Source organism: Psittacula echo (genome assembly GCF_963264785.1).
Source record: "Psittacula echo genome assembly, chromosome: 5".
NCBI classification, from domain to species: Eukaryota; Metazoa; Chordata; class Aves; order Psittaciformes; family Psittacidae; genus Psittacula; species Psittacula echo.
The window spans coordinates 72563933-72576441 of NC_137739.1; the positions used below are offsets into that span (position 1 = coordinate 72563933).

Genomic DNA, 12509 nt, shown 5'->3' on the forward strand with positions numbered 1-12509 from the left:
TCCTTCAAGGTCACCAGAGGTGCATGCAAAGATTAAGAAAGGCAGGTTAACACGGAAACTGGTTATTTTATTGAAAATTGAACAAAATATTCTGAAGTGATCAATTTTAAGAAGACTGAGCATACTGTAGTTGGGGGAAAATCAGTTTATTTAAATTAGCTCTTTTTTTTATTACCCTCAGATAACTTTTTGTTTCCTCTTGCATTGATCCAAATTGGGCTTCAGCTGCCTTTCTTAAATTAAGAGTTACTCTCCATGGAGCCAATGATTTCTAAATTATTTCCTGTGTAAATTGCTAAATAGCTGTAAATCCAGTGCTGTAGGAGACGATTTCTGGAGCATTCACTTACTCATTCTGAGGAAACAAACCAGTCATTTTCAATTTACTTTTTTTCTTTACAGTTGAAAACACATGTAACTTGCTGAGCATCTCAGCTGTGCTCAAATGATTGGATCAGACCCATTACTTCTTAGCTGGTTGCAGGAAGTGGAATTATTTCCCGAGGGCTTATGTTACGAGCATGACTGCTGCTCTCAGGCACTGAATAGCTTTGCTTTACCTGAATTGGCAGGAAAGTTTTTGGGCATGTTTGAGGGAAATCCAGAGTAAAAAAACCAACCCTTTATAACAACGATGAATTCAAATCTGATACTGCCATCCATTACCAGTGCTATTCAAGGCTTCTCCTTCCCACGGATATTGAACTAAATAAACTCCAAGTCAGGGAGGGCATTGCTTAATCACCAGGCTCTGAATACACTATTCTTTGACAAAAATCTGTTCAGCTATTATAGGTTTCCATGTCTTTAATAGCCAGCCTAATAGCTGATAGATTCACACTTCCCAAATAAAATGCAGTTTTACCAATGGCTTTAAATCATTCCCTGTGGAAAGAGAGACTTGAATTAAATCCTGGTTAATTAGGTCATTTCATCTGTCTTCAGTACTCTCGACTCTGTGGCTGCCTTGAGAGTTGGGATCCCTCTATGTCCTGCTAATGTGAAACCTGTTTCTGCTCTCACATGTTCATGGACATGCTTCCACACCCTTTAACTCTTTGTCTTCCTCCTGAACCTCAGTAAGAAATGCATTTTCTGGTTTCATTGTTATTTGCAAAACCACTGAAGAAAAATAAAGGTTTATGGTCAACAGCGAGTGCATTTTTAAATGAGCTCTTGTGTTACCATCTGCTACAGAACTGGATTTGTTCTATATGAAAATTTGATGTTTCTGTTGATGAGTATTTCAGGGTTATTTTTCTTTCTGCTGATGAATATCTTAAAAAATAGGACAATATCTTCCCAAGCTTTTCTTATCACAGTGGCTTTTCTGCGAGGTCTCTTGGCTTGTGGTTAACTTCTGCCATGAAGCACCTGACACAAATGCATTAGAAACCCTTACACTGATATATTGATCAGCATTACTAAGTGCTGCAAATGCATGCGCATCTGGCTCACATATACTATGGACAAAGCAGAAATGAAAGCTGCAAAAGCAGCTATGAATAGTGGTTTAACAGCAACTTCAATCTCCTTTAAACTCTGCCTGTGCCCCCCCTTTGCTAGCAATAGTGAGATGTTTGTAGAAATGTATTTTTGTTCACTGATGGTGATGTGATGTATTTTTCATGAGTGCTTAGAGCAGAAAGTATAGCGCAGCCATCTTGAGCTGGTCCAAAGCCACTCAGAATCACTGGGACTTTTCTAGTGAGTTCAGTGGGCTTTGGATGAGGACCAGTAGGCACCGAGGAAGCATCTAATGAAAGAGCAGCCCCAAAACCCCATGATTTAGACAGCTACTCACCCAGAACAAATAGTAAATTAGGAACAGCAGATACTGGCAGCAACAGGCATGAAAAGTATGTAGTCAGCAATTCACAGCCTGAAATATATTGGCATAAACAATGCATCAGATAATTCCAGCTAACCAACACATTTGTGAAAATCCAAGCCTGTTTATGGACAATTTTCAAAAAAGGCAACTTCAGCAAGAAAAATATTTGCAAGAAAAAAGAACCTCTCCCTTTTTGCTTACTGATCATTTAGAAATGGTTTTTGGGTATGAGCTATCCTTGTGAGGCACTGGGTGACCTCAGGTAGGACCTGATGTGGGTGCTGGACAGCCCAGCTTAGCCCTTACTCTGCTTTGTTTCACTGTGGTTTTCTGCTTAGTCTCCATTCTCACGTTAGCTTTGCTGATGAGACTGAGTCATTTGGATGAGAGCTGCCTGCAGTGAGTTACAAAAGGAGCTTGCAGCCCTGAATGAGCTGTCAGGAAAATAGAAGGTGAAATTTAGAGTAGGTAAATGTAAAGCTACACAGAGAGAGAGGAAAAAATATCCCAAATTCACATGCATAGGAAAAATCTCTGCACTGACCCTCACTGCTGTGAAACAAGATCTTGCCTTGAACATAAGTATTTCTGTTTAAAGTTCTGTGCAGTGCTCTGTAGCAGAGGGAAGAGCAAACTGAAGCCTGGGAATAGCTGGGAATGGTGATGGTAATTTTTCACCTGCTAGCTACAGCACCCCTTGCCCTGTGCTCTTGTATGGCAAAGGCAGCTGCTATCCCTACGCACAAATGCCATGGGCTGTCAGCATTGTGTGCAGTAGCAGATTAGCAGTAAGGACTGGAGACGGACTGGCAACACCCGAAGTCAGTGAGGATGGACACACAGGAGCAGGTAGCGTAGGCAGGCTGAAAAGCAAGGAATGGCACTTTTGGGTTGCTTTTTCCTTATGTTACCAGGATTCTCTTGTAAAAGGAGAAGCATGTTGTTCCTACCCTGAAGGCCCAGGGAAGAGAAGTTGCTTGCATGTCGTCATAGCACTGAGCGATGCAAAAACACGGTGAGGGAAATAGTCATTATGCCTTTGTGCAGGGCTTGTGTTGTGCATGTCAAATCCAGTGAGATTGTGCAGTAAAATAAAACCTGTAGCTACACACTGGACAATGTTAATGGGAGGAGAAATTGCTTCAGGGTTTACTAAATGAGCTGCATGTATCTAATGCATGGAAGGCTGTGGGGAAAAAACAGCTGCAATGGTATTTAGAGATGGTATTGTTATGTATGTGTGAGGAGAAAGAAAATAAAGAAGTGCAAGTAGCTCAGGAGCTTTCATGCTGACATCACCCAGTTTCTGGCTTTGCAGCAGCAGCAAAAACCCCTTTAATGTTACTGTTCAGTTTGCATTGTGCATGGAAGCCCTGGACATGGCACACATGGAGCATGTCAGGAGCCCCACATCCCTGGCAGGGTGATGAGAAAGCCAGCCAGCCTCTGCGATGCAACGTGCATCCGCGCCCAAGCAGTTAACAGGCTACCGCCCTCCTACAGGCACCAGCTCCTACAGGCTTTAGCTCTGTTCCTCTGCATCCCTGTTCCCTCAGCCTTATAAAAATTTGTCTTCCTACCTCCCGCCTCCCTCATGGGGGATCTCGCTGTTCCCGTCGTTGAGCTGCTTTATATTAATGCTGCAAATAGAGAGTGGCCATTGTTTGTAATTTAATTAGCATCATCACCAGGAACTTAAAGCTTGACAAAGGGAATTAGAGGCGGTGAATGAAAATGATGCATGGGTATGGATAGAGGTTTAACCACTCTCATGCTGGCATGCTTTGTAGGTGATGCACACAGGATACAGCTTTTTGGGCATGTGGAAATAACTGAATGAGGCTGTTTAGTCTCTGCCCTGCTATTTCACAAATTTAGGGTGGTTAGTCTTAAAAGAGAAACTGAAATCTAAAGCTGCCTACAAACTTTGCATCTAAATTTCTGCCCTGCAGATTTATTTTCTTAAAAGTTTCCTTAGGTTGAAACTCTTCCATTTCTCTGCATTAAAAAAAAAAAACCAACAAAAAAACAAAACCCAAACAACCCAAACCAACCCCTTTTGGCTCTAGATCTGGTTTGTATTGGACATTAGATTTTATTTTATTTTTAAGGATATTAGGTGGTAAGCTCCTGAGTTGGATTGTGAGGGAGGTTGTGGGACTGCCACTGGAGCTTTTTATACACAGGCTGGATAAATGTTGGCCAGGAACTCTTAGTAGCCATGAGCATCGTTATAGCTATTTTAAGATATAACAGCAGCTGGAAGCTTTGTCTGACAGATGTGCCACTATTGCCCAAAGGTATAGTAAGAGACAGTCCCAAAGAGCTTGCAAGCAAAGCTAAGCTTGGTGCACAAATGGAATCTAAAATCAGCAGGGAGTGAGTACAGCTTTGCAGAAAGATTGATTCATGCAGGCACTTGTCTCTTCACTGTGCATTGTTTTTGTGTCTTTGCTTTAGGTGTCACAGGCTCCTCACACCTCTTTGACTACGGCTCCACTGCCAATGGGGGTGACAGCTCCTTCTACACCTCTCTGATCTCAGATGTCCACTACACCACCCCACGGGACTCCACCTATTACATGGGCATTTATCAGCAGGAAAACAGCCCCATTCCCTGCTCGGGCAGCACAGAGGGGTTTAACGCACTGGGGCATCCTGTTCAAGATGTGACTGGGTTTGAGTCCCGTGGTTTGTTTAGCTCAGATTCGGGAATAGAGATGACTCCTGCAGAGTCTACCGAAGTTGATAAAACCTTAGCAGATCCGATGAAAGTAGAAGCTTATAAATATATGGACATAAGTAGATCAGAAGAAATAAAGTACCAAGAAAAACATGAGCCTGACTCAGAAGACAAGAGCCCAGACCTTATCGATAAGTACCAGGGAATATCCACCAGATCCAGCCACACTGCTGAACCTCAGCGACCAGCTTCAGAGAGCACGAAGGAAGCCAAAGAGCAAGATCAGCTTGAAGACACAAGGTCTGGAGATCAGCACAGTGCCTCTGACATTACAGCCCCCATCAAGATCACACTCACCAAGACAGAAAGTGCTGGTGAAGCTGTCAGCAAAGAGTCAAGCCCAGCTCAGCCAGAGACCGGCCTGAAGCCAAGCCATGAGGTGGTACCAACAGTGACAGTGTCGGAGCCAGAAGATGACAGCCCGGGGTCTGTTACCCCACCGTCTTCTGGCACAGGTAATGCTGGTGCACAGCACTGGTTATTTTTGTATTCAGAGAGTGGTTGCAATTGTAGCCCTGCATGCTGGAGAATTAATATGGGTTTGTGGGGTGGGTCTAAGTGGGTGTGAGCAGACATTAATGGGTATCCATATCTGGAGGCTTTTCTGCTCTGCTCAAGCATCAGTTACAGTGCCAAACTGAAGCGGGGTGCAAACTGTGCTGCCCATCACTAACACACTGCTCAGGTGGGCTGCCCTTTCTCTATGAGAAGAGGGGAATACAGGGCTGGGGATCTACAGAAGTAAGTTGAAGAGAGCTGCTCAGGAGCACAGCTGGGGTCAGATACAGGCTTGCTGAGCCTGGTCCCCAAGGGGATTTCTCCTTAAGAGGAAGATGTGAGCTGGTGTGTGTCATTGGGGATATCGTCAGCTGGTGTGTGTCATTGGGGATATCGTCAGCCAGGCAACAGTTTGGGCTGGATCATGGTGATTTTGGAGTCACCATGGCTGGCCATGCTCCCCAAAGGAAATGAGATGTGTGGGACCAGGGCACTGCAAATGTCTGGGTCCACATTTTAAATATTAATGGCTGTTTTAACACCTCTTAGCTCTTGCAGAGTATAAGGTTAAATTGCTAAAAGTGAGTGCTCTTTTCAAGTGAAAGCGCTGCTTTTAAAAAGTGCTGAGGGAAATGCTGTCACCTTATTTACAAATAGGACTGGAGGATCAAAGGGCCAGTCTTTTTTAAAGGCTCCTATTTCTGTTGGAGGGACATTAAAATCCCATGTTTATACATTTCCTTATTGCCTGATTACTGCAGTAGTACTCAATACCTATTCCTCATTTTCCCTCTTGCACACTGCTAAATTACAAAAGCAGTGCAGTGTTTTAAAAAGGAATAAAGTTCTGTGACAGGAAAAAGAATCTTCAGGCTTAAAATTAAATTTCAGTGTCCTGGAATCCTAACCCTTTGTCAAGGAACATCTGACAATGAACATCCCCATGCTGAAATTTCCATTACTTTGATGGCATCTAGAAGCATTTAAAAATCAACTGGAATTTCCTTAAAATTCCAGTTTGGGATTTCCACCCACACTAATACCTACTCTTAGAGAAATACCTAGCTCCTACCCAAAACTGAGTATGCATTTGTACACTTTCACACACAAAGAAAAGAGATAGAGTTCACTGCAGCTGTGAGTTTATCCTGCCTGCATCAGCCAGAAACTTTAGATTATAAATAGACTTTAGAATCCCATTTTTCTTCTTCTATTTGACTGGGTGACATCACATGCTACTTCAGAGATGTGCCATTTTCTTTATCAATTTACATTTTTTGCACTACAAGGTAATTAAGAACTTCAGGCACTAATTGTAATTTATTCAGTCTGTGGTGACTGTTCAAGGCTGCCTTTGTGACACTTGATAATCATATTCCATCAAAGTAGCTGAACAGCGTGTGGCTGAGCCTCACAGCTGCTGCCTGACTGGGAGGCACTGGAGTGGCTGGCGTTAATTGCCAGCACAGAAATGTATCAGTCCATGGGCAAAGCTGATCCCCAGCACTGCCCGAGCAGCCCTGGGAAGTCCCACTGCCTTGCATCTGGGTGCTGGAAAACCAGGATCACTACTGATCCTATTGCGTTAAGGAAAGAAGCAGGCAGTTTCTTTTAGGGGCTGGCTCCTGCAGAGTTTTCTCTGGATTTTCCCCCTTTCCTGCAGCCAGGGATTTGCAGCGCCCAGACTCTGTGTTCCTAAGTGAGGAAGAAATGTAAAACCTACGACTGTATAGAAACCCACTGTTTCTACTCAGTGACCCCGCAAAGCTGTCGCTCCTAGGTACCCCTCAAGTATTCTGGCAAAGCTCCTGATTCCCCCCTGCTTGGATCAGGACTTTTTAAAAAGGTTTACTTTTAATGACTGGCCATCACCTTTCTGGGGAAGGAAGACGTGGTCTGTTTATGCACTGTGCTGATGCTGAAAGGAGGTGGGTATTTATATGCTTTCCCGTGCCAGTGGTAGATATGACACCCTGCTGCTGGCCACAAAGGACTTTGTATGCAAGGTAAATGCCATGGCTGAGAGCTACAAACTGCCAGCGAGGGCAGGAGCGGGGTGAAGCCGAGGGACGGTGGGTTACTGCGCTACAAGGGCTGGCAGTCACATGCCTGTTTGGATGCCTGCCGGATTAAGCCATTGCTCAGGGAGAAAATGCTCACACATAGGAATGCAGGAGAGTGGCGCAGCTCATGCAGGCTTCCTGCAGCCGGAGGAAAAGGGTGCGCAGGCTCCTGCTCAGCACAGCCAATGCAACAGAAACTTACCAGCGTCCACGCAGTAGTGTGTCGGAACAGCCCCAAACGCCTTCATCCTGACTACAGCCATACCATGGGTTGCAGAAGGACTTTCTCATGTGAGAGGGATGTGTTACAAGAGAGATGTTTTGTTGGAGGAGCTGCAGACATAGCAACAATATGTGCTCAAAATTACCAATGATGCGTACTGCAGATGCTCAAACCAGAATTGCTTGAAGGAATATGGGGAGGTTGTTTTTCTTGCCCATTTCCCAGCAGAACGTCATGGCTTGGGTGCTATAATTAAAATCTCCCCCTCTGTCTGATTCATCTTGGGGAAAGCATATGACCAGGAAGAAGTCATGCTATTGCCATGAGAAATTAAGTCAGGAAATATCCAGAAATAGTGTTTTTTATCCTGGGTCAGGTCTGATAAAATCTCTTTCCCATCCTCTGTTGTAGAGGAGCTTCCAGAGGTGGTCAGTGTTGCTGAGTGGGCCTGGGGGGGCTGATGCCAGTGGCTGCACCTGAAGCAGAGTTGGGCTGAAGGCAAATACCACTGGGAACAGGCACAGGTCAGCTCAGGGATCCTACCTGCAACCGAGGGGGTGGAAAACTTACCCCTGATGGCATCCCCAGACATGTGGATACAGGCTGCATGCTGCATGGGCCTCTTCACCAGCATCAGCAAAAGGAACCCTGGGGGTGTACCTTTCTGATATCTTTCTTGAACCTCCACCACCTGCAATGCCACTTAGTGACCTCTGTCACATTAATAATGATATAAAATTAGTGAATGAGTGCTTTGCTCAGAGGGCAAACTTCCCTGTGTGCTTGATGGCTGTTTCAACAACACTGGGGAATTCAGCCCTTCTTCCCCTCAACAGAGAGGGTCCTGTGTGTAGATGGCAGAGATCTCTGGGTCAGTGACGTGGAAGGTGGTAAGCAGGAGGCAGTGGCAGCCAGGTGCTGGCTGGAGATCGGGTGCGCACTGCTGCTGTGGTCCCCCTTGGCACAGACAGGCTGAGGCGACCTGACTGGACTTGCTGCTGGTGCTCCACGGGCATCCGTGCTGGCTGGTGCTCTGTGAATGATCAAGGGAAACCTTCACCCATGCGCTAACACAGGGCAATGGCTTGTGCTGTCTGCATTGCCTCATGTTGTGAACGTTTTACATGCAATTTTACTTTATTTGTTATTTCATTACAAAATCGTACATGGTAAAGTGGTATACAGGCAGAACAGGTGAAAATTCTGGTGCTGGGTTCACTTCTAGTAGGGGATGTGGTCTCCTTGCTAATCCTGGGTGACCAGGCAGCCTTTTCAGTGGTTCATTTTTGCTCTCTATCTTCTTCCACTGTGAGCCAGAAAATGCAGAGAAATTTCTTTGTTTCAAATTTTGGGTGACAAGTTGGTCAGTTATTATTTTGGTTACATAGTTCTCAATGTTATAAAGAATTGAGGTGAAAATATGAGTTTCAGTCTTGGACCTAAGTGAGATAAAATCGAACAGAAAATTCACCACCTGAAAAAATCTGAGAAAAAATTCTGACCTGAAGCTTTCCATACCTGAAAGGTAAAGTCTGACAAAACTACTGCACATAGCTTGTTATGACCAGTGGTATCAGGAACCCACCAGCCCTGTCGTGCGTGTTTGTCCCCGGAACAGACATGTATCTGTTGGTGACAGTCAGACACTGTCATGTGTGGCCTGAGCCCATGTTCCTCACGGTGGGTGGTTTTCCTGGTGAAAACCATACTGCTGAGCCACTGGCCAAGCACTGAGCAGCACTGCCTTGTGCTCCAGCTGTTTCCTCAGTAAACGATACTAATGATACCTCTTTTGTAACAAGTATGTGCATGGGAAATGCTCTGTAAGGACAAGCTGTTATTACTGTTAGTCATCCCAGATGGGGAGACTTTCTGCCTGTGTTACCAGTCAGAGGGATCTGTGCTGGCATGAAATCTATTGTGTTTGTTGCCTAAGCAGCCAGAAAATCTCATTCTTAACACTTTTTTTCCTTTTTTTCCTCTTCCTTTCTGGGTGGCAGAACCATCCGGCTCAGAGTCGCAGGGCAAAGGTAGCCTGTCGGAGGATGAACTCATCAGTGCCATCAAGGAAGCAAAAAGCTTTTCCTTTGAGAACCCAGAGGTGCAGCAGTCGCCAGCCCTTTCCACTGAGAAAAGAGACCAGCGGGTCAAACCTGGGCGCCCTACCGCCTCCTCACCCCTGGATAATGAAGCCAGCAGTGCTGAATCAGGGGACTCCGAGATCGAGCTGGTCTCGGAGGACCCACTGGCTGCTGAGGAGGTGCTGCACTCCAACTACATGACCTTCAGCCATATTGGAGGGCCCCCTCCATCACCTGCCTCCCCCTCCATCCAGTACAGCATCCTACGAGAGGAGCGGGAGGCCGAGCTCGACAGCGAGCTCATCATTGAGTCCTGCGATGCGTCATCAGCCTCTGAAGAGAGCCCAAAGAGGGAGCAGGACTCCCCTGTGATGAAGCCTATGGACATTATCAAGGAAGAGAACAGTTCGCGCACTGACACCTCAGACTATGAAGCAAGTAAAACGACAGAGAACAGGATGAACAGGGAAAACCTGGCAGAGTCCACATCCTATCTGAAATGCTCCTTTGTTGCACCAAAAGTAAATGCTGAAGCCCCAGCCTCTGCCATTAGCACTGAGGAGCTGAAGGAAAGAATAATCCTGAAGAAACCCATTGAAGAAACTGTTGTTAACCAAAGTAAAGTGTCTTCCAAGGACTCTGGAAAGAGAAGTCTCTTGGCTTCACCCCTACTGCCGTTTTTAAATAAGCAGAAAGGTAAATGCAGATGTTTATGCTGTTCTTTGCAGTGTTGATGAGAAGTGGGAGGAGGGAGCAGTAGCTGTTCCTTGCAAGGCAGATGTTAGTAGTGCAGAGCAGAGGAGCTGCTGTCACTAGATAACCTCAGCTCAAAGCTGGGCATGCCTATGACAATGCACATATAATCGCACCTTCTCATCATCATCTTTTTCTCCTTCCCCTTTTATTGTTTTGGGGAAACAATAAAAGATACCCGCAACAATAATTTTTAGGCGTAAACATATAGGTACTGGATCAAGCAGGAACCCCGATAGTATAAGGCTGATTTGTATATCAGGCATCTGGAGGACAAAGAGCAACAAATTACTGTTTCCTTTGAAATACCTGCCATGCCCCAGGAAAAGGGTGCAACCAGGGAGGTGGTCCTGTCCCTTCCAGAAATGTAAGGATAATGTCTTTGAAGATACGTGTAGACAAAAAAGAAAGATTTGTAGGATAGGGGTTGGGTTTGGTGGGTCTGGGTGTTTCTGAAGCTGGTGCAGCTTCAATGAATCTCTTATAGTGGCTGACACCATCTATCCTGAATGATGAGGGGTTTGTATACACTTCCAGGCTAGTGCAGGATGGCAAGTGGCTTGGGCATGCTCATCCCAGCTCTGTGTGCCTTGCGGGGACGTCCTGTGTGCCCCTCTGAAAGCCCCTTCCCTAATTCAGCTCTGGGAGAGGGAAGGCAGGACATTTCCCAGGTACACAGGTGGGCTCAAGGGCACTTGTCTCCCCATCGGATCCATTCAAAGCCAGTGTAGAGCCAGCCAGGTCTGGGCTTGCTGTGCCTGGCACTGAGGTTTGCCTGAACTCACCAAACCTCTAGGGGCACTACCAGATTTTGGTCTGAACTAGACCCTGAGGACACGGTCACTGCACACTGACACTGCCAGTGTCCCTGTAGCCTGTAACCAGCTTAGTTCAAAAGGCACACAAGAGGAAAAGGCATTTTATTCTTTGCAAGATGCAGCTCTAATAGCCAGGACCTTTGTGTGCCTCTGGCTTTGTAGGCTGATGTGAGAGAGAGGGAGGGACAGTGGGGCTGCCCCACGCCTGCCCCACGCCTGCTCTGCCATCTCCCCAGGCTGGGCTGGGAGGCAGCGGCTGTCCACAGCTCTAGTGTCAGATGTTGTTTTGCAATTTAGAGAGCTGCTGCTTCCTTGAAAACAGCTGGCTAGAGGTGGAGGGGGGGCGAACCCCAGCCCGGCTGCCTAGAAAGCATCTTCCTCTGTCTGCATTTGTGTATTTGACCACATGATGGCCTGGAGATGTGGTAGACATGTTTAAGTGGCACGCTTTTACAACAGATTTGTCTAGTGCTATGAACCCAAGCATGTAAATCTAGTAAGGAAACAGCCTGATCTTGCACAATGTGCTGAGAACTGCAAGATCTGTAGGGCAATATAAGATGTTAATATTGATATTCTTAGTGGTAATTACATTAATAGGCTGAATAAGAAACATGATTAATGCTTATGTTTTCCTGACAGATTCTCAGAGCTCACAATGTCATGCTGCCCATCGCTTAGCTTGCTCATAATCAGAATGAGTTCCAACCATCTCCTTCTCCTTCCCCTTTTGTGGGACTGGGACTGGCCCAGGCCCTGCTCAAACCCTAGAAGCTGATTGTAGGGCTGATTGAATTTGCCTTACACATCCTTCCTGCAGTGTCTAGCATTGGGGCTCTGCAGCCATGTTGTGTTCTGTGTGTTGTTCTGGACAGACAAGTAACAATTTGGTCTTGGACTTGGGGAAAGAAGTTGGAGAATATCACACAGACAGCTAGTTGCCTGTCCCTCAATTTTGACATTTTCAGTACTTCTCGATTGTATTCAGATTTTTTTTGCCTATTGTTTGTGTCTCATTTAATTTCTATTACTACCTAGATTGATGCTAACTAAGCCTGGTTCTCATATGGTGGTCAGAGAAAAATCGCTGCGTGCATAAGCAGACTTTCTCTTTGTTGCAACATGTCCGTGTTTCCTATCTGCACCCCCATAGGACAGTAGTGGCAGGCACTTTTCCTAGAGGACAGACACAAGACAGCTAATTGTGGTGTGTCGACTAATTCAATATGTGCTTTTCTCCCTCAAGACACTCTAGTGCCCAAGGCAAGGAAAACAAAACCAAGCCTCTCAAGAAGATTATTCCTAAATCTTGTGTAACATTTTAAAGCTGATTCCAAGATATTGCAAGGTGGGCAGTGTATATCCTGAATAAGGATATACAGGTGGTAGTGGGGTCTAGTTTACACTACCTTCCAGTCATGGGTATTTGCTGCGTAGGTTGCCATGTCTGGGTGCTAGTTAAATTTACACCTTGAAAGTATGGGGCTTTCCTTCTG

At 45.6% G+C, this 12509-nt stretch overlaps 1 protein-coding gene across 1 annotated transcript in view; it reads left to right on the forward strand.

Moving 5' to 3' along the window:
• The window catches only part of RTN1 (reticulon 1), a gene marked incomplete at its 5' end in the record, with an annotated part of 120079 nt that overhangs the window by 59932 nt on the left and 47638 nt on the right, over nucleotides 1-12509 (forward strand). Inside the window, 2 exons of the mRNA XM_080618809.1 lie at nucleotides 4295-5032; nucleotides 9362-10138. Coding sequence (XP_080474935.1) covers nucleotides 4295-5032; nucleotides 9362-10138 — 1515 coding nt within the window. The remainder of the gene's footprint in view (nucleotides 1-4294; nucleotides 5033-9361; nucleotides 10139-12509) is intronic.